This window comes from Centroberyx gerrardi, chromosome 21 (assembly GCF_048128805.1).
Source record: "Centroberyx gerrardi isolate f3 chromosome 21, fCenGer3.hap1.cur.20231027, whole genome shotgun sequence".
NCBI lineage: Eukaryota > Metazoa > Chordata > Actinopteri > Beryciformes > Berycidae > Centroberyx > Centroberyx gerrardi.
In genome coordinates this window covers 11,411,332-11,434,656 of record NC_136017.1, presented here as the reverse complement: position 1 = coordinate 11,434,656, position 23,325 = coordinate 11,411,332, and the positions used below count along the sequence as shown (strand labels likewise).

At 44.1% G+C, this 23,325-nt stretch overlaps 1 protein-coding gene across 2 annotated transcripts in view; it reads left to right on the top strand.

Annotated features, from left to right (window-relative positions):
- Positions 1-14,948: 14,948 nt before the first annotated feature.
- pard3ba (par-3 family cell polarity regulator beta a) overlaps positions 14,949-23,325 on the top strand; it is a 149,315-nt gene continuing 140,938 nt past the window's right edge. The window contains exons 1-2 of one of the 2 annotated variants that reach the window (XM_071923785.2): positions 14,949-15,363; positions 22,566-22,667. In XM_071923785.2, the coding sequence (XP_071779886.2) occupies positions 15,247-15,363; positions 22,566-22,667 (219 nt within the window). In that variant the 5' untranslated portion in view covers positions 14,949-15,246. Of the gene's footprint in view, positions 15,364-22,078; positions 22,221-22,565; positions 22,668-23,325 lie in introns of those variants that run through there. The other variant, XM_071923786.2, reaches the window with a different exon arrangement.

Genomic DNA, 23,325 nt, shown 5'->3' with positions numbered 1-23,325 from the left:
TTAGCTTGGAGGGAGCTGAGCTTGCAGCTTGATGACCGCAGTATCGTGGTTGAAAGAGCAACAACAACTTAATGTCACCTAATTCTGCCTTGAAACTCCAAGACTCATCTCCTTTACTTTTACTTTACTTTTTTCTTTCTTTATTCCATGACCCTCAGGGTATAGTCAGATATGTCACTTCCACTCACATAACCAGTGAATAATTGGTGATAAACTACAACCAGATTGGTGCAGGTTACCTTATTATAGGCCTAATACTATAGACCTATACTTGTTTAGATTGTGCAGCTACTGATAAGGATGTAAATGAATAGGCCTAATCTGTGTGCAATGACAATCAATGTTATCAAACTAAAAGATTCATTTTGGAGTGGGGCATAACTTTTTTCTTAGTATGGTGGAAAAATGCACTCTTTTAAATTGACCATGTCAAACAGCATAATGTAAACAATCTGTCTTGATCATTTGCCAAACCTCCGCATGAAAGACTGCTGCCCTACCAAGTGAGCTAAAGTGTCACTATGGCCACCTGAGAAACTTTGTATATCCACAGTGGGGTTTTGGGAATTTTTTGGGACAGACTAACCGACCAACACCATACTAGCTACTGGTCACATCTAAAAACTAGTAGAACTGACCCATCTTTGGGGTGGCAGGGTCGTTAGACAATGGTTATACAGGCTGCCTTGCAATGAGGTCACAGGTTTGATCCCTGCAACAGTCAACAGGTGCATCAGCAGTCATGTGTCTGTGGAAGTGTTGTTGAGCAAGACACTGAACCCCCTACCGCCTCACTCAATAAGCTGCTGGATGAGAGCATCAGCAAAATGTAGCTGTAGGGAGCAGGCTTCAGCCCCACAGTAAGCATTCAAACTCACACAGTCAAGATAGGCGCAATTAATTGGGCCAACAAAGCCCTCACAACACTGCAATGTTATGATATTACTGTGACATTGCTTTGTACTGTTTCAGTTCTGCTGAGCGGGCTTTAATGGAGCCAGAAGTGCAAGTTCCCTTCCTCCTATGGCTGATTGTGTTGTGGTTGTTGTTTTGTAGAAAGGAATCTCTATTTTATCTATAAGGAAACTGCTTCTTTAAATAATAGCGCATGTTTTTTGTGGCTGATACAATACCTAAGCTGGCTAGCACAAAGCCATTCTTCATCGCAGATACAATCACTGTCCTGGCTCCAGTGTGAACCACAGCTAGCCATGGCTTACACATTATTCATGCTCCTCAGCCTCCCCAAAAACAACACTTGTGTGATTACTTTAACATTTTCTTTCCAGCAAAGGCCATTTGCCAGCTAGGCTATGGTTTAAACAAATACTATTTTTGGGTCCTGAGTTTTTAAAACATTTTTAGCGTTGGCTCTGCTGTGGAGAAGTGGCTGGTGACGGTGAGCTCCCCCCTCCTCCCTGTGATCAAGGCCAAGGTTGGTTTTGTCCTCTTCTCCACGTTGAGATAACACCGCTGTGGTTCCACCAGCTCTGCAGCTGACCGACTGTCAGCACTTTCTGCCATGAGGGAGGGAGCTGTCAGAGCCCGCTGACTGATGAGGGCAGTGTGGCCTGGCCTACACAAGGCAGAAGGGCATGATGGGAAAGTTACACAAAAAAAGCGGGTGGAGGAGAAGGTACACCAGCTTCATTTGCATATGAAATGATGTAGAGTCTTACACCTGCACTAGAATATTGTATTTTTCACTGATGAGAAACACTTTATTGCACCATATCGAGCTACAGCCTCCCTGTCTGATGTTGGTCTATATGGGTTTATGTTATGTGTTTAGGTGTTTTCATTGTTTTATGGTGTTTTATTGTTTTCATTTATGTTTTTATTATGTGTTTTTATCATGTGCTTGTAGTTTAAACCCTGCATGCAGAGCTAATTTCTCTCATGGGACAATAACGTTTGAACTGAACTGAATTGACGAAGAAAGAAAGAAAGAAAGAAAGAAAGAAAGAAAGAAAGAAAGAAATAGGTGACCTAGTGGTGAGAAAGTCTGATCTGTAGTGGAAAGGTCACTGGTTCAAACCCTGGAAACAGCATAAGAGCATCAGAAAAATCACTTAAGTGTCACATAAAGAAACAAAGACATCAAAATGAAGAAATATAGAGGTATTTTCTGAAGATTTTTCTCTCCTCCTCCTTCCCTTTCACCTGCCCTGCTGAAATAAACTGACCAGCACGTCTGAGTCGCTCCCTGACAGCAGCAGAAACCGGCATTAGCTCAAAAAAACCCTTCCAGGATCTCTCTTCTTCCCTCTCTCAGACTCTTCCCTGACAAGGTAGGAAATGAGGCTGGAAATGATCTGAGGAGGCCTGGATTCCTCCTCTGTTTCAAAATCCCTGCCTGGGCCTTTGAACTCGTGGGGCGCGTCCAAGGCCGGCTTAGCCAGCCCACTTCAAAGACACCGGGGGCCGTGTTACATCAGGGCCGTGGCGACCACTGATGCACTCCCTACAAGAGTGGAAACAGAGAGGAATGTCCTCTAATCTGGGCCCGCGGAGAGAGGCTTTCATGTAAGTTTTTCCTCCTTCGTTAGGGAAAAAAACACTAAACAAAACTTGCGGTGGGTTTTTTCGGCAGGTAAGCGGCTGGAAATGTGGCTCCTTCCTCCGTCGCCTCGAGGATCCTACTGAGGGCGAACAAACCCCCGGGGCTCGCTTAGCTCTGAGGGAGATGTTCGGGGATTTGTCTTGTATTTTTTGTGTGTCTGGAGCAAAGTCGGGCTCAATTCACTTCAATTCAAGGAGCGGGACTTGGTCGGGGAACGACGCAGTATGGATTCCGCTCTAATTACAAAGGGGAGTCGGACAGAAATAGCGCTCCCTTTCATCCTCAACCTTGGGGTAGTCTAGATGAAGCAGACGTAAGCCCGGACTTAACCCCACCATCGACCTGTTAGCCAAGAAAGAGGGCCAAGAGTTTATTGCTATGCATGTGGATGAGAGCGAGCCTGCTTCCATATTTACAGTTTGCCTTGAGAAACTTGTCTTTGGGTTTACTGACATGAGAAACAGATGATGTCAGAACAGTGTGTTATTGAATACATGGGGATAGGTGGGGCTGGGAGTAGACAGAATGGATAGTCACAAGGTTGCATGTGTCCTTGACTTCTGAAAGAGAGGGCTGGTATCTAAGAAAACTCATACATTGTCCCAAGAAAACAAACAAATCCACTGATTAATTTATTCAGTAAGAATTAACTTGTAAATGTAATCACTGTGTTCATATAAGGTTCACTTCTACTCCAATAAACATTTCACAGTGTACAAGCCTCTTTGGTATTAAATGATAGTTCCCCCAGAATTGGAAAAATACTGTATGTAAATTGCCTCCCCCAAAAAAGCCGGGCGCCAATCAAAATGTACAGTCACCATAGCAACGGTTCTCCCAAATCAAATGGTGGAGCAACTAGCTATGTAGCTGCTGCTGGGTGGTGTCTGTCAAAACCACACAGTCATTACCTGTTCCCCCGTCCCTTTGTATCTCGGGCAATCACAATCCATTCACAGTCTGTCGAAAGCGGGGCGCTTTTTCTTTCGCGGAGAGCGATCGAGCCTGGATTTTTTGAAAGACACTCAGCGTGGGGCCTTCCCCCCCGTGACAAGTTCAGACCAATTTCTCCTCTCCCACCTCCTCCTCGTCATTGATCGGGGCTCCTTTCAGCGCCCGAGCGCCTCCCAGCTATAGAATCTGGTCCAGGCTGGTCAAGTGAATAACACTCTCTGTCTCGCAATCATGCGCCGCGCCGCGTCTGCTCTGTAACGACGGGAGGGACGCCCTCGTCACTAAAATCCTCATTTATGGAGAGAGACTGGAACTGGGGCATTTGGGTTAAAGATGCCTTCATCACACCATGCTGTGCTAGCTGGAGGCGTACAGTAGGACGGTAATTTTTCTGCTACCTGATCCTCTATCCTCCCTCAAACTGCTTGCCGGTGCAAAAGGTCCAATAACCTGTATAACAAGGTGATGGAGCCCAATTTTTAACCAAGACATTTTTCTCACCGTGTCATTTTTACCTTGTTGAACTGCTATAGCCAATTTTCAGACGGCAGCACACCTTGACCCGCAGTCGGCATGATGGTAATATCTTGCGTCTGCTCAAAGCCTGCACGCTCGCTCGCTTTACTCCGACCCAATTCTGCATGCAAATCAAAGTTGGATCAATCTGGGATTGTCTGATGAACTAATTATGCAGTAATTGTTCTGGTCTAGACCAGTGATCCATTGTATGAGAGCGGCTCTTTGTGTCTTTCCAGTGCTGATTGAGAATGATAATTGGGTTTTTTGATTGGCAGAGGGGCTATTTTGATCTCTCTTTTCTTTTTGCCCCTGCGCACGCACGCACATGCACGTGCACAAACAGACACACACACACACACACATACACACACCCCACTACCCCTACCCTCCCACACACTTTTCCCATCTATCTCGCCTCCTATTCATTCCTCTGTTGAATGTCAGGGAGAAATCCATCCAGCGAGCCGAACTGTAAGCTGGTATGGAAACCTTTAAACGGGGTACGGGAGGTTAAGTGATGAGGCAGGACCGCTATGCATTCGCAATTAGTGCATTTGCATAACTTAATTGAGTGTGTTTGGTCGATGGAATGTCATTAGTTCTCCCATCACCGCCGGCACATGAGGGAAAGTGATGTGATGACGGCCGCCTCACACAACAGAGTGTGTGTGCATGCATGTCTGCACAAACACACAGCAGCAACTGTGTGTCGATCAGACTTTCGTTTCTCTTTCTCTCTCTCTCTCTCTCCTGCTGACTTAACCTCAATATTTTCTTTTTCCCTCCAAATATGAGCGCCGTCATAATCCCCACTACCCAGAATCCCCAGAACTTGACTGGGGGTCATACAACGGCAACAGAGCGCGACCGTGTCGCTTTGAAGCCGGGTCAGCCCAAACACACGGTTGACCTGGCTGGAAAGGTAATGATACCCCATAATGAGGTGGTGTTATTACAGTAAGCCCCTCTCGGCTTTCTGACTCTCTGACCTTTGACCCCTGAGGCTACAACCAATGGAAAGCCCCCTCCTCTTGTAATGAAATCCAGGTGCCATTGACCTACACAGTGTCACTCACCACCGCCTTTGTTAAGAGGCTAGTGGGCTAATTGCCTGGTTAAAAAGCACATACACATAAAATATGCAACTGTGGGACTATGGAAATAAACAGCAGGTGGTGCCTGCTGTAAATATGAATGTGCTCTTGGTCAAACTGCCTGGTTGAATAAGCATAGAAGAAGCTACATGTGGTGGTCCACAGGATAACAACTACTTTCCCTCCTGTGTGCTTTCATAAGCCAGCCTCCAAACAGAACAAAGCGGCGTAGATGAGCCGTAGGATGTCAGTCTGATGGAAAAGAATGACATCACTGGGACATTTGGGAGCTGCAGACGGGGAGAAGAAGGTGCCATTTTAAAGCCATTAAAGTATTTAGGTATGTAGCCTCGCCACGCTGCTCCCTCTCCTCCGCTCTCCCTTTCATTTCCTCTGTAAGCACTTAAGTCTCACTCAGCGCCCTCCCCCACCCCACCTTTTCCAACCATTACCTCTACCTTGTTTGCTTTTGTTGCAAATGTAGCCCCGTAATTGTCCAAATCAATGTTCAGCCGTCTCTCTCGCTGTGATTAGGCGGAAAATGAGGTTATGCGGCAGTTGCCATGGTTTCAAGGCAACGGATTTCTAAAAAAGATCTCCAGCAAAGCTGGAGACTGGCACGGTATAATGAACTTAAATTAAAGCAACTTTCGTCTGAATGTAGATTTTAATTACCCGCCGACTGTCTCCAACGGATGCGGCGGAGGGAGAGAAAGAGAAGAAAATGGAGAGAGAACGAGCGAGAGGGTGAAAGAAAGGGTGGAAAACAGGGTTTATGTGCCAGAGTGCTAATTTGATCCATTAGGGGATGTGTGTGTGTGAGGGGGTGTGTGTGATGTGCTACCTGCCTAGTGAATATAAAGTCTCATTCACACCCATCAAGGTGCTTGGCACAAAGGGTGAAAGTCTTGTCTTGTGAAACTCCAGGCGTCAGCTGAGAAAAATGAGTCTAATTAGCCGTGCGTAACAGTCAAAGATGGAATGACTTCTCCTTTGTGGCTTCCTCGCAGAGAAAAGTGGGGAAATATGTTTGCCGCTCGAACAGAGTGAGAAAACATGCGCTGCGTACTTGATATAATCGGCAAATCCAAATCCCACCTCTGACTGCGACTACTCTGCCTGTAGTCTCATTTCTCCCTTCCCAACGTTTTCCATGATCTTTTATGTGGCTGATGATATAATAGCTCGCTCCTGGTTTCTTTGTGGATTTTCCAATGGAACGGCTCCAAAAGTAAACGATTAACAGAAAAACCTTACTCATCCGCTTGCGTAACAAGAAGATAGAGCCTACATTCAATCATCCGCTGGCACGTCAACCGCTTTCCCGGGGCGCTCGATCAAAGAGGCATGACCAAAAGGATGCGTTTCTTAAATATCGGCGTGACATTTAACAGCCAAGGGTAACATTATGACGAAACTGAAATAACACCGGCGCTCTACTTCCTTGATCCAAAAACATCACACGCTGCAGCAGAAAGATCACAGATGCCGCTCGTGCCGCTGAGTGGATGGTGGCACGAAACTGAACTCGCCACCTGTGGATTTGACACTGCTCTCGACTTAAATTTGAGATATTTTAGGAGTTTAGCCGACGCTCTCATCCAGAAGGGATTTCAATGAGTGCAACAGTCGAGTAAGTTTGAATTCCTGGTTCACCAACATTGCAAAGGAACCAATAGAGAGGAGAGCAAGGGTCAGTTCTTCATTTTAGGCGAAAGCAAATGGCATGGTTCCTGCCTTTCTGTGGACTTTCCACACACTTCAGGAGGAACTGTACTCCACAAAAGCCTGATAAGTCCCTCTCATCATCGGCCTCTAACCCACACTAGAGGTCCTGTTGCATAAAGCATAGAGACGGCCAGCTCTTCCCTTGCCCTGGCATATAACATGTGGGAAGGTTTTATAAGAAATCCAGTTGGCTGCTTCCAAGTGTTATATGGGTCATGCATAATAAGCCTGGACTTAAATGATGAACTCCTATAAGGCTTATCATAAATGCCAGAAGCAGAAATGAAATATAGGCCTAATGCAAGTCATAAAAAACAAATGGAATATATGTCATATAAAACGTCTGTAAGATAGTGGCCATATTCGTTGGCAAGTGGCCCCATTCATATGAGAATTTTCCAAGGGTTTTTTTTTGTTGTTTTTTTTTACTTTGATCAAGCAATCTAGTAGTGTGGACCTCCTCTGAAACTACATTAGCAGATACCCATGTCTATGGAAATGTCATGATGAGACATGGTTTTGGTAAGAGATATGAAGTGGAAGGAGGAAGAACCTCTCTGGTGCACCTCATAAAACTGTCACACACACACACACACACACACTCCATGGATATTACAGTATGCTGATCCAAGTCCTTCCAGTAACTCACACTGGGCCTTCTACACAGGAATGACATATGGATTGTCACCTATATAACGTCATTCCACCCTCAAATACTCAAAAAAAACAGCTATTGACAGACACATTCTCTGAGGGTTGTCGAAAGGCATTCTGGGAAATGTAGGAAATCACTGAGGTAGAAGTAGATGAGGCAGGTTGAGGGAAAGCGGGTACACGAAAAAAGCAAATGACTTAATTTCATCAAAAAATAACTCACTGAACATCACAGATTGATCATATCTATCTATCTGAGGGTGGATTTCTCCTTTAAAAGCGAATGTGTTTACATTCTGTGCTCAACATGGCCGACGACAGGACGCTCCAGACAGGTCAAGCACTGAATTGAACCAAGCGGAGCAGAGTTTGACCCGGCTCTGAGCCCTGAATTTGGTGTTGAGTTCTGACGGCCTGGGTTAACGCTGAGGGTCGACCTGCGTCTTTCCCTGGGTCGCTGTGAGAGGGGTGAAAGAAGTCGCTTTCATCTTCTCCAAACAAGTCCTGCAGGTACGGAGGACAGACGTGGATTTATCTGCCGCATTTACAGCTACATTCTCTAGATATCACTGCTGGAAATGTACAGTAGAGTGCATACACCTGTGGGTTTAGAGGATTGAATTGCACCGGAGCTTACAACTTCCCCTTACATTTTCATCTCTGTACACTTCTCATCATACCTGCCCTCTCAATAAAGAAAAAAACACAAAGAGAAGTGGACCGCCCACAGCGCTTCACAAAGATCCTCCTAAGCCGCGACGGCATAATGAGCTCCAAAGTACAATATGCGTCTGTCTCCTTAAAAGGGTGACCGCAGAGAGATCATGGCGGTGTATTTCAATATCTTGACAGGCGAATGATACGACTCTGGGTGATAGCTGTTTTGCTGGAATGCCTGCGATGATTCCCGACAACAATTTGGGCAACTTCGGCAACGCTTGTAATTCACCGCCGAGCGCCTTTAGCTATTCGATTGGAGCTTTTCAACCGTCGCAACACAAAGAAATGCAATTTTGCAGCATGAATATTATACCTGAGGTCTGAAATGAAATCCTCATCCTGAATGAAACTCATATTTTTTGATTGCGAACACCATCTCGCCTGCCCTACTTGTGCAGCTACACACACGCACACACACACACACACACACACACACACATGCACACCAGAGACCAGGTTTTTATGAGTAATCCTCACTACTGATTCAGGGCCTGTAATTGTAAGCAGCACAGCAGGGACTGAAGCAAGTCTCAGCTATTGACTGGCTTCAGTTTCACACTGAGCTAAAACACAGGGGTGGTGGCACTGCCGCTGAGAACATGTCAATTTTGCTCTTTAGAAAAGGGGCAGTGTTTGAAGACTGAAAGCAAATCAACAAGGCTATCGACCCAGACAACCCAACCCTGTAAATTGCACTCAGAGAGACGAACAAAACAACAAAAACCATCACTGGGCTTTTATTGACGGCCAACACTTTGGCTGGCACGCCTTACTTCCAGACACGGATGAGATCGAAAAAAGACTCAAAAGGAAAGCTTGATTGGCTGTTCAAAGACATATATGCACTGCGTTTCACTGTGCTCCAGCTCCGAGACGACTGTGGACCCGAGCTCTTTAATTCTGGTGAACAATAGCGAAATCACAACACTCTTCAAAGGTTAGGTCCTGTTTTTTTGTATCACATATTGCTCAACGCCACTGCTTTTCCTACAGGTGGGTTGGTAAAGACCATACCGCTCTATTAAAAGGGGAAGTGACATCACAGAGTGTATCTGCAGTAGTACTAGTGTTAAAAAATGACAAGAGTCGTTGTTTTCAAACCTGTCTGCTCTCTTGGGTCAGACTACAGCTCTCTCCCTCTCTTAGGAATGGATTAAATCTTTGCATATTCTCACTGCCTGTGTGTCGTATTGCAGTGTTTGACACTGCTGACATCAACAGCTCCACCTTCTCTTCTTTTAGCTGTTACACAGTGAAGCCTCTATAGTGAAAAAGGCCCTCCATTGTTCCTCTGTCATCATTTACAGGAACTGTACAGATAGGTAGGAACCACCTTCAGCAAACAGTAGAAACTTCTCAAAGCTGATAATCCCACACATGGTAATTTGAGACGTGTGTGCACATGCATGTGTGTTAGAGAGAGTATGCTATAGGTGTAGGTGTTAATTTGTAACCAACTTGTAAATACTTTGCATTACTAGCATTTCTGGCAACAAAAAATCCTTTAAATACACAAACACACCAGACACACAGATGGGTAATATGAGGCTTTTTTAACCTGTCTAGAGGTTAAAGCTGCACTATAGGCAAGATTTTTATGTATATTTATATGATTTATCAGCCAAAATCAAAAGTTAGGGCTGCACTAGAGATGAGCATCCCATCCCGCCTTAACTGAGACGCCTTAGATTCACACTGTGGTCACTGGCGGGAAATCTTCATAGTGCACTGGAAGTGACAAAACAAAGCTTAAGAACAAAATACCTTGTTGCCTAGGTTGCCTCCTTAAAAGCAGTGAGCGAGCAAACGCTCCAGCTAGAGAAGCTGGACTCACTATAAACATGTTCCCCCATCCTGCCACTAAGAAGAAGAAATTTAGAGGAGTGCATAGTTTACTGAAGTCACTTCACATGGTTCCTGGTTCACTGCCACTTGGGGCAGCCAAAGTGCAAAGTTGCCTGGTGTGGCTTTAAAGAAACAGACTTGCGTGCTGAAGTTTGCAATTTCTAATCAGCTGGGAAAAATTGGGTGAATGAGTAACTCTCTCCTCTTGCTCAGTGTCTGCTGTCGAGGTGGCCTTGAGCAGTTAACCCCTGACTGAACTCTACTCAGTGACCAACAGTAGAAGACTGTGGTTGTACTGGTCAGCTCCCAGTTGTGAATGTGTGTGTGTCAATGTGGAGCAGGGCGTCGCTGAAAAGGAGCCCGCACGCGAAGTCGTCTTTCCCTTGATAAATAAAGGTTTAAAAAAAAAAGACACACGTATTGTGCATCCTCTGCGAGCCACAGCCCTGACCTAACCCCTTCCCGACATAAAGGACCTTAATAATGTCGTAGGAAACACACACGTCCCGCTGCTGAATAAGTATGACCGCTGCCAAGTGCTGGCAACAACAAAGCTGCACCAAACGATGAGTCAGCAGCTACCATAATGACATTGATGGGCGGGGGAGAACATAACCAGCATACTCTCAACAGCTATGTAAATATAATGTTAAACCAGGTATGTAATTCTGTTCTGGCATACAGTGGGACTCCAGGGATTGTGGGAATGTAGGATTGGCTCGGTATGGCTCATCTCTCTCTCTCTTTCTCTCTCTCACACATACACACACACACTCTTTCTCTCTCTCTCCATCCTGTCTACACGCCTCCCTCTCTCCCTCTCCCTTCTCTTTCCACCCCCCCCCACCCCTCCCACCCCCCACCCCACTCCTCCCCATCCTACCTTGTTTATTGTGGATGAGAGGAGTGAGATGAAAGCGAGGCAAAGAGGCTGTCAGCCCCTCATTGTTCCGTTCCATACATTTAGAACGAATTACAGTGGCGGTGGAAATAATTGCTTGTCCCAATTATGAATCCATCTGCTGTTGCTTTCTGATTTGATGGGGAGAAAATTCCCGGGAGCAAAACCAAACAAAGCATGCGAAGAGGGTGCGAGAGCGTGTCTGCGGCCATTAATATCCATAAAGGCAATTTCACAACATACCTAATGACATGAAATGACAGACAATGACTGTTAGGTTATTAGTATGTGTGATGTGTGAGCGGAGGGTGAGGTGAGCGGGGGGTGTGGGCAGGAGGGAGGAGGGGGAGGGAGTTAATATATCCCCATTCATGTGCTGGGGAAGTGGTGTTACTTCACACACAAAATAGTGACTTACCTTCAATATGTTCCAAATATCCGCAGACAGCAGGAATCGTGGTGATGTCAGGATCCCAATCATGGCACGCGTCCATTGAACAAAAAATGTGCTAACTCGGTGAAACATGACAGAAGCAGTCCAAACGGCGCCGGCATGTTGATGATGGTCTGAGGCCAGAGTGTTGTTGTCATGACAACGCTGAACGATAGCGGCCACCATTGGACCAGAAATTACACATAGACCACCTTACCGCTGAGGAGTCCACCCTTGATACTGCTCAGTGCAACCTGGCCATAGATTAGTTGGTCAAAGCAGCATTGGTTGATTTCACAAAGAGCTAATTGGAGGAAAACGCCCCCACTGTGAAGGCCCACAGTGTCTTGACTCCAGCTGACATGAACGCAGCACAGGAACATGGCACAGATAAGGCCCGAAGTGAAGAGGAACCTGATGAACTGGCTTCCACTGACAGTGTGTCTGATACCCCTGACCTTCCCCCGAAGAACTTGGCCACAAACTGCCTGGCAAAACCAACGACAAGGCAGTTGGGTGGGATGAAAAAGAGAAGGGTAGAAGATTTTCCAGAGGACGGTGGGACGTCACTGACAAAAAGATGTGCATGGAGGATGATGCTGATCAAACCCACAGCAAGAGGGCCAAGAAAAAGAAGGGCATCCGAAAATGTTTCAGAGGACTCTGGAAATTTCTGTCATTCAAGCGTGACATCGAACAGAAAGACGATCATGCTGAAGATTTTCTCACTGAGGACGTCACTGTTAAAACTCCCAGCCAGACTTTTGGAGGACTCTGGAAACTTCTGCCCTGCATCTCTAGCACTGAATAAGAAGAGGATGATAACACCAACAGTGGACATTAACATCATAGAACCATCATATCTACGTCCATCTGTTTTCCTCTTCAAAATAAAAAAAATATTAAATATACATATTACTTTGTTGGTTATTTATTATTTTATACATGTATTGCTTTTTTATGTTTAATTTACAACCTAGTGCACTATGATGGATCAATGAGACATCATCTTAAAAGAGTGATAATACAGCATTGACCTTTGCTCCAAATAAATATAATATAATATAAAATAATATAATTAATTACAATATGATATAATATAATATAATACCTCCGCCATGTGTGACAACCACCTTTTGGTGATATGCCACACCCAAAACCACGTCCCCTTTTGGCCAATCCTGCTAACAGACGGATGGACGGACAAACACACAGACGAAAACATTACCTCCTTGGTGGAGGTAATAATATAATATGATGTAATATAATAGAATATAATGTTGAGTGTTTTAAAACTATATATACATCTATTATGACATGTATTCTATATGTATTATTTATTCTCTAAAAAATATATAAAGCTTTGTTTGATTATTGTTATCATCACGCAGCTAATTATTACATTTAAGGTGAACCATTTCACTTTTTCCATTACTGCACACTGGTGGCAGTGAAAAGGCAAATCAATCAGAAGGGGTGCAGCAGAAGGAAAACCATTCAGATTGGCCCGGTCGGCCAAAGGTGCTACTGGAGCTGCAATACCGTCACAAACAACACTTTCATGTTGATTTTTTTAATTTGAGACCGCTTGGCCAATAAGCGTTGGTTAGCTATAATGCTGGGAGGAAGATGTGTCAGGAAAAAAAATCTCTGAAAACTGTCAGTAAGTGGTCATGAAAGCTATTAGGAGATGTTGGAACTTAATTCATTTCAAAACCACAAAAACATCTGATAGCTGCATATTCAAATGAATAGGCTTAAGGTGTTTGCAGACTGTGTGCCATTTTGTCCATCTTATTTGTATTGTATTGGTTCTCCTTGTGATGTACAGTTTTGTGGAAAAGAATTTCCCCCCGAGGACAATAAACTAACTAACTAACTAACTTAATGCCATCCCAGACACATTTTTCCCATCTAGGAAAATTCTTTCATCTTCAAAGATGGTTAGCAGTCTTTGTTTCAGTGGGACAAGGTCAAGGACAGCCGATCCATGGAACGGCCTCAATATAGCCTACAGTATGACAGGCTGATAATCAAGACTTTACCTCTCTCCAATCGCCCAGTCTGACATAAAGTGAACGCAAAAAAAGGTCACAATTGCACAGTCTGCAATAAGCTTTAGCTATGTAGCTATGGAGTACCAGAACTGTAATTTTAAGAAATGAATAAATGAATGAATGAATGAATAAATAAATAAATGCAATAACAAATAAAGGAATAAATAAATCAATAAATGAATGAAACAATAATTGCATGAATAAATAAATAAATGCATTAACAAATAAAGGAATAAATAAATCAACAAATTAATGATATAATAAATAAACACATTATTAACAAGAGGTAAAATAAATGTGGGAATATTTATATAAATGGGTAATTAATAAATATTTTCAAAAATAAATCAATCAATGAATAAATACCATATTTTATTAATTAAATAATTAATTAAGTCATTCATTCATCCATCCATTCATTCATTCATTCATTCATTCAATTATTTCCTTTTCCATTTCCTCAGGCATATGCTAATGAGCAACACAAGGCACGTGCAATCGATCACTGCACCCTTACATGGATCATCCAATAGTGGATGCTCTCCCGCTAAGACTCCCAAGTTGCAGCATTGTAGCTGTAGTAATGGCTGCTTCAGACAAGCAACAGCAAGCAATCTGGCACGTCCGACGCCTTCTTTGATAGTTGCAACCGCTGCAACAGCCTGTTGGGCGGGTTCTGGTTCATGAACAAGCAAGCTATCTGTAATGCTAGTTCGATTACTAATGCCTAATCACACATTACCACGCCCACTGACTCCCCTCATTAGCATATGCTTGAGGAAATGGAAATCGAATGTGCAGCAATAAATAAATAAATAAATGAATAAATAAATAAATGAAAATATGAGCTATTTATTTGTTTATTGTTTTTTTTATTTATTAATTTATGCATTTCGATAAATACTTCCACATTTATTTGACCATTTATTGATTCATTCATTTATTGATTTATTTTTTCCTATATTTGTTATTGCATTTGTTTACCTATTCATTCATTCATTCATTGATTTACTTATTACTTTACTTGTTATTGCATTTAGTCATTCATTCATTCATTCATTTCTTAAAATGACAGTTCTGGCCCTCCATATATATTGACTCAACTTTACAGTCTGGAAAAGCATTTTTTTCTTTCTTCTTTTTTTTTTTTTTTAGAAAAATAGGTACAAAACTAATAAAATACAGAAAAAAGAAAATAAAACAGGATTACATTTTTATTGTAGACCATTTGTAACGACTATATATAGTGAAACCTCTAAAATATCAAACTTTGGTAATTTAAAAAAGTAGTATAGAAGTATAGAGTATAGAAAAGTATAGAAAAGTGATCAGCAATAAATCAATAGACTTAATTGCATTGCAGTCGTAACCCAGGTACTGTGTATTTCCTGGAGTGCCAGATGCGTTGCTCTGATTCCTCCACTGACAACTTCCGGGTTTGTCTCTTCCCAGTTTGTTTTGTTTGGGTGTTTCAGCGGACAGCGCAAGATGACACAAACTGAAACTCCGCCGTCGTAATTATCGATTTTCTCCAACGTATTTGACGGTTTTGCCGATAATAAGATGTGTCCAGTCGTTGTTTACAACTCTTTCGCTCGGTAGAAAGTCGGAGGAGTGACTTTACCGTGATTTCATCCCGACCTGAGACACCTGTTGCTCCAGTTTCGACAGGTGCCTTTCTCCCCCCGAAACAGGGAGCAGCCCCGGCCGAGACACTCACCAAACTCGGACTATTTTCTCAACTGTTTTTTAAAAAAGTATTTGAATTGATAGATATCATGAAAGTCACTGTAACTTTCGGGGAAACCGTGGTGGTGGTTCCCTGTAAAGCTGGATGGACGGTTCGGGATTTGACGGATCAAGCCACGCGGAGATACCGCAAGGTTTTGGAGCAGGTAAACAGTCTCTTATTAAAAACTGTCATGTATTTCATATCGGGGAGATTATAACATTTAACTAACCCGTTTTGTGGCCACAGCAGGTCACACTATTCCATTCCATTCATTCTTCACATATGAGCTAGTTCCCATACCTATCTGAGGTGTTGGTCACATGATCCTCCTGTAGTCATGATGCTCATGATATTAATGCTGAGCCACTTCTGTAAAATGAGACGGGAGGAGCCAATTTGTTTTTGTTGTGATTGTTTAGTTTGGTAATAAAATTAAGTAAATACAGTAGGAGTTGCCAGGCTTTCATGTCCGGCATCTACAAGTCACTTTAGATATCTATTTGATAAAGGTTTGTCCCAGTGACCCCCATCTGTTGCCAGTCTATACTGTAGCAGGAGGGGTAACAGTGGGGGGCATGAAACAACTAATCAGAATAGTCAGCATTACACAGTCCCATTGCAGTGATAACTTTCTCTCCTATAGTGGTAACTTTGAATGAAATAATAAAGAAATTAAACTCATCATCATTTTGCTGAGGAACTCCCTTAAAAGTAAACCCTAAAACTTGTTCACGCTGTTAAAAAGCAGGTATTGGCGATGACCTTGTATTTCTGGGTCCATTTTGTTGTATGATGGTGTAGTTTTCATATTCCCACGGTTATCCGGCCAAACATTGTTTCCAGTGGAGCTACAGTGGAATCTGATAGGGGAACAGTGTTCAGCTATCTAAAACATCAAGGCTAGAAAGAAGCAGCTTCTTTCTAGAGCCAGCATTTTGCACCGATGTTCAACAATCATACAGGGAGAAGTTCATCATAGAATTTCTCCACTGACAGCCGCCTCAGCAGCCCAGAATGCAATGCTGCCAGAAGACGTGTTGCATTTTGAATAAGGGGTAGAACATTTCAAATCAAATTTTCCTGTGACTTGTGTTGTTTTGAATGCCTCACTGCCCAGATCCAAATATGTCCCATATATACACAAAGATATGAACCCCCTCTTTTCCATTCTCGAACATTAATCATTCTGCTGAACTGACCTTTTATTAATCAGCGGCTTCCTATGCGCATACTGTCCTAGCCTGATAGCGGGCGGATGTGTGTTCCGTCTCTATGAGGATGTGGCCGGCGCTGGCCGCAGCCGCAGCCTGTCTACCTGTACAATGGCTCCCTGTTAAAGCCCCGATATCTCAGCGGGCAGGTGGGAGTTTACTGTTTGATGTTCTCAATGTGGCCGCGGTCGGGGCTGTGTGCCGCGGACAGGAGGCTTTGTCCTGTGAGTGATTGGGGATTAGGATTGGTGACAGGCCCGGGTCTTATCGGTTGGCCGGTCCCCCGCCCACCCGCCCCTTGGCGAGGCGAGAGGCTGGCGCGCGGGTACAAGAGGGGCCACGGCGGCAGGGACGGATGGACAGATGGGTGGCTGGATGGCTCGATGGATTACTTCCACTCAGAGCAGGGCCACACACAAACACCTCGATGGCCAGACACACACACACACACACACACACACAGAGAGGCTCATCTCGCAAGGTGTCCCCTGGGCTGTCTTGTCTCTGCTTCAGTGACAGCCACAGCAATGCCCACTCTGCCCAGCGGTCCCTGTTGACTCTTACTGAGATACGCCGGAGTGCACAAGCTCAAGTAAATGTCTGTATATGTGTGTGTGTGTGAGTAGAATGCTCCCCGGCCTTGATTGGTTTTCAGGGAGCATGTTAATTAACCATTGCTAGACGCTGACTCAGCGGTCTCTGGCCCGCTCCTAATAGAAGCGGATCATCAGGACAGTCCTGCTCTGCGGCTGCCAGAGGGGACGCTGGCATGAATACGTTTTGATCCGAGCGGATGAGTGGGCTCCTCCTGCCAAGAGAATCCACTTAGCGCCCACATTAACCACACATTTCTCCACTCGCCTGCCTCACCGGTGACAGCGGGGACAGTGTCAAAAACCTGGGTTTAATCAGCGAGGGTGTGTGCGTGTTTGTGTGTGTTCGCTGCATGCGTATGGAGAACAAGTGCGGATTGTGTACTGTCCCACTGCGCGTTTGTGGCGATGATGTATAGGCCTCATTAATTAGCAGTCTGTTTGAATGTGATCTCAGCTCTCCGGCTCCCTAGTTGATCCGCTGCCTTCATCTCCTCTACGGAGAATACACTAATGTTAGCAAACATAGCTTATAACATATTACATGCATACAGAGAAGCACTCCTTGTATTACAGTGGGATTTATTATAAAATACCAGAGAATATGCTTTCATGTTCATAAAAAGATTTAGCTAAATGTTGCCATACATTGCTGTATCGCGATGAAGAAAGTTCTCGCTTTGTGTGATGTTATGTGAGTTTCATTTGAATGCGAGTACAGGATTGTGGGAGTTGTTAAAATGTTTACAATAATAAGTTGACTTTGTTGTTAATAGGATGGTGCTCAATGAAGAACAGACAAAAAGATTTTCTTTAGTGTAAACGGTGATGAAGTTTCATAGTCTACAGGTATAAGCAGAGTGGAATGTGTCACTAATTGCTAACTGAACTCAATCGATGAGCATATTTCTGTGGCTGTATTGCCAGGGGAAAGTGGGTTGAATGTGAGCGCTGTGTGTTCTCAGGGGAAACAGCCAGGCACTGTAACTGTCTCTGTTTCTCATGGCCTTTCTGTACAGGTTCAGTTCAGATTACAGCCCCTATCCCGTGTCTGTGCTGACAACTGACAGCTTGCCAAACAAGCTGCGAGCACCTTGTCCTTCCTCCCTCCCACGTAGCCTCCCTATGTAGGAGGGAAACCAGTTGTCCGGCGCATGTTGGGAAGTATGTGTCAAATCTGAGCGATGTGAACGAGCATTTCCACATTTGATTGCAACTGTTGAAATTGGTGCTTCTCTTGTTCAGAATGCCGTTGTTTTTGCCATTTTGATTTTAGACCGTGCTCGGTGTCAAATGTCCCCAGGTTACTGGTCTAAATTTATCAAACCTTGATAGATTTGGGCCTTGGTCTCACTAAGGTCTTCGTTTCCCATGACTACCTGGCTGCAGGCAGTAAATGGCCTCCACCCAGCCTCTGCCTAGCCACCCTGCATCTGCCAAGGTGATAAGCTGGTAAACTAAAAAAAAATACCTGCCAAGAATCATTTTTACCAGTCAAAATAATTACTATACATTTTTAGAGAAATATGTCCCTACTCATTTTCATTGCTCATTTCATGTATACAGTTGATCAAGTTTATAATTCATCATGAAGTGCAACAGAACTCAATGTAACTCAGGCATTCAGATGTTATCATCTCAAAAAATTACCAGCCAGTTTGGTGGGTTCCCCTTACTGATTTATCTGCCAAAGACACATTTTCCCAGTATTTGGCGCTTAGCGAGTGGTAATTTCAGACCGACTGTACTAGAATGTAGGTAGCCGATTTCAAAGGTCAGTTTCTCTCCATAGCTGGCTGTCTTCTCCCTCCAATAACACTCTGAAGCTCTTTTCGATTCATTACAGCTTCCTTTTCTCTCTCCTCTCCCTTGCTCTGGAGGATCCGACTCCAAGACAGCTCTTCATTGGCACGTTCATTAAGGACATTTTTTTTTTGTCACGGCTAAATCCACACCGTTCTCCTGCAGCTGTGTAATTACACATTCTTCTGAGGATCAAAGTGTGAAAAAGCAGCCCCCCCCCCCAACACACACACACACACACGCACACACACGCACACAGCCCCACTGAATTTAGCTTCACTAATCGCCCCGGCGCTTCACCGCTCTCGAGTGGTGTCATGTTTGCTCGCCAGAGAGGGAGAGAGAGGGAGAAGAGGGAGAGATATCGCTTCAAATAGTGGGGGACTTAATGGTGTAATTTGCAGGGAATTTACCCTTCTAACTGTCACGGTAATTCTCCTCCGCTGTTGACTGATTGACTCCCGACTCCTTTTGTTTTTTACTTCCCGGGAAGAGTTAACGGTTCGGGGTACAAAGGGGAATTACCAGGGATTGACAATGAGCGACTTCAGAAGAGTTCTTTTTTTACTCCCCCCCTCTCTCTATAGATTACTTTTCCTCTGAAGTGTCATACACTCATCTCTTTTCATCACAAGGTGGGAGAGAGAGAGAGAGAGAGAGGAAAGTCTGTTTCCTAGGGCCTTGTGAGTTCTGGCTTGGGAGAGAAAGCACATTACATAGACGGCAAGTATGCCAGGTATGCTTAAGCACGGCCTGCAGAGGTGATGCCAATTAACACTCGGGTGTCGCTGCGGTGTAATCCCACTGATGTGAATTAACGCTCCGCTAAGCTTAGTACAGCGGTGCAAAAATCACACTAATGCTTCTTATTACATTAAGGTGTGTGTCTTAACGCTGACGATGTGATGTCATCGCGTAAGCGCCAATTAACCGCCTTCCCGCACTTGGCCGTTGCCGCATGTTGCTGTGATACACACACCCACGCAAACACTTAACTCGCACGCACAGAAACAGTGTCAGTTGGATCGTGCGCTCAGGCAGAAGAATGCTAGCAGTCCCTCAGGTTGGACCGGTTTTTCTGGCGAGGTGTTAATGCTTTGCCCTGACAACTACAGGTACAGCTGTGCTGCGGTTTCAGCGTCTCCATCCCATGTGTGCTGCCCTGCTCTCGACAAAACAGTACACAGCTCCATAGTAAACATTTCAAAATAAAAAAAAACCCCCCACAAACAATACAGTTTCTGGCCTGCCTGTTTTGAAATTACTGGTTACAGCGGATCCTCCGGGCTCTGCTTCATCGGACTGTCTGCCTATTGTCATACATCACACTATATTTCTGCCATTTGAACACTGTGTTACATTGTGTGAAAATTGCAGTGCATTTGTGTGCTAGTTTGTTGCAGATTACTCTACTTGCTCTATCTCCCACCGTTCTGGCGCTGGCATTATGGGCCCTCGCACTTCTGAAGAAAGGGAGATGCTGGCTTTTTTTCCCCCCCCTCTGTGATTGAAATCCCAGCCTCTCCCAACCATTTGTTTTAAGAGAATGGACTTGGCCCATTGTGAAAGCCAGACACCCTCTTTTGTGCCCTGTAATTCACATTTGGATGCAGCGGAGCAAGAACGAGCCCATTCAAAACGGGGCTCAGTGATACCACAGAAGCCGCTCCCTGGGTCTCAGCCAAACTCATTCCAGCCTCCAAGGCGTGTAGCCTATAGCTGTTAATTTAGCTGGTAATGTAGTCTTGTGTTACTCTGGACAGATTGCTTATTGGTATGGGCAGTTCCTAATGGGCCATTTTCTACTGCACACATTGTTAGAAATGATAAGGCTTGTCAAAGATTTTTTTTCTTAGTCTAGAAATTCCTTTTAATAGGAATTGGGCAAAAACAGAAATATTTAGTCGACAAGCCTTAATTTAAAACAAGCGAACCCATCCAATAGGGTGAAATCATATCCTGTTTCACTGCATCTTCATAATTCAAGCAATTTATCATCAGCTTCATCTTATTTTGTTCTGTTAGAGATCTGCACAGCGTGGCCACAATAGACTGCGTGTACAGGGCCACAAAAAGGGGAAGATGCTATTGTGCCTGTACTTCTCTGTTGGTATTGTTCGGTAAACGGCACACAGATTTCAGATTGCATCTCAGAGAAAAGTCCTTGTTCTCTGTGTCAATGGATGGAGTGTAGTTCCCTCTCTCTGGGGTGTGTTCACTAGGCCTCTGTCTGACAGTGAAACTGGCCTGGAATGTGCCCACCACCGCTCCCCGCGGACTAGGAAAACTGGAAAGTTCCTATCAGAGCTGTCCTGTCCTCCCCCTCCCTCGCCCTCCCGTTCACTCACACTGTACTCTACGAACCCGATGTTGTACATGTAGGTCATCTGTTCCTTCCTCCCCCGCAAACAGAGTTCCTCCGCAGGTCAGGAAAAGTATGGAAAATCAATTTGAGCATTTCCAGCTCTTGAAAAGTTTGAGAATCCTGCAACAAGTCTGGAAAAGTATGCAATACTGCCACTGATAGAAACATGACTATACCTGTTATGACTCACTGTCATTTGTCATATTTGTTGTTGTGCAGAATAGTATTCATTATGGAGTGATATGACCTGTTGAGTTACTCTCAGCATACTGCATATTAAACAGTTACCAATATCCTCACATCTAGTCGAAATTGAAATTGAAACTTTGTAGGAACCTGAGTAAATCGGTTTGAACAGTTCCTCATATGTTTTATAGTAGGAAGTGAGTGACACAAATAAAACAGTAGTAGTTTTTTGTTCCTGCTCCGTCTCCCCCTGCCTTTACAGCGGATAGGCAACCAGCAAAATAAAGTGAAAACCAGAGCAAATGAGGGCTGCAAAGTATATTAAAGTGCTTTGTTGGTTCTCTCAAGGTTGTCTCAGGTTACCAGATCTTAGCCCAGTGCAATACTGAAGGACGATTTAAGAAGAGCGTCTGATGCAGCCCTTTTCATCGCCATCAGAAAAATGATTTTACAGGGAAGAATGGTGTCACATTTCCCCACTAGAGTTTCAGACACTTGTAGTATGTATAAGTGCATTGCAGATGTCCTGTTGGACCTTATTGAGACACTATTCGGATGCTTTCTTTGTTCTGACTGTCACCCATTTGTAAGCTATTGTAAACTTCCGCAAATATGTTGTGGTTAGACTAGCCATTGTTTCCTGTGTAACAGATTATGTACTTCCCATAGTCTGTATATTCGGTATGTAGTCGGTCTTATGCATACAGTCTTAAAGTCTTTTGTTGCAGTACAATGAGTGCTATTCAGCCGCTCTGGGATTTCCTGACATTTTTCTGCTTGATTTTTGTGGTGGTTTTTCTGAAATTATTCTTTTCTTATTTGTGGTGAAAATGAAAGAATTGGCGAAAACTGAGCATCGAAGGTCAGTGTAATGTACTTCTAGTTGACGAGTGCTTTGATTAAACTATGTATTCTGGTGAAATTGCGATGATCTGTGAAATTTTCTCTCCCTGACCTTGTTGATGAAAGATGAGATGAGATTTTCTGCTTTCAATATGTGATTCAAGTTCTGCTATTAAACCGTTGCTGTATTTGCAGGTAACCTGAAACCTTGTGATTTTAAAAGTGCCAATTCCTTGGGACTTGGGGAAGATTTAGAACAGATCCTTTCTTCTTCTGTGATTCTCTCCTGTGTTTATATTTGGCATGTCATCAGTTTTGCTAACTGGTCCTCTGCTCTCTGCTCTCTTCTGGGTGCTGCGTCCAGCATGGGGAGTATGCAGTGAAGACGCACCATGTGGAATACTCTGAAGGAGGGATCCTGGACATGGACGACCTGCTGACTGATCTAGTGGAAGACAGAGACAAGGTGATGGATGGATGGATGGATGGATGGATGGATGGATGGATGGATGGATGGATGGATGGATGGATGGATGGATGGATGGATGGATGGATGGATGGATGGATGGATGGATGGATGGATGGATGGATGGATGGATGGATGGATGGATGGTGTGCTGTTCTTGGGGTGCCGTCACACCAACAGTTAATTTACTTTGGTCCGAACTAGAGTGGAAAAGTTTACTGTTGCGTTTTTGCATTTGGTGTGTTTGGGTTCACACTGGCCAATTACAAGTGAACCTGGGCTTTTAAACAAAAGTCACATGGACTCACAAGTAGCTTGTTTAATGGACAGAGTTTTGGTAACCTGTCATCCTGACAGGTTGGAGATTGCAGCAGCCGGGGAGCAGGGGGAGTCAAAATTAATCTGTAGCTGTAGCTGAGCATGATGGACTTTTCTGCATTCTTTGCCGTAATTTACCTTCTCTGCTGTTCATACCAATTAAGAAGATAATCGGGGGCAGTTTCCTCTTGGATCTCTGATCTTTCAGTTGGTTTGATGACGTTCTCACTCTTAATGAACCACACCGCAGTTTGCTTGGAAGAGGACCAGCAGTTTCAGGCAGTTCCAGTTTCCTTGTGGTTATTTGGTGTGCAGAGTTTGTACGGCGTTGTTCTTACAT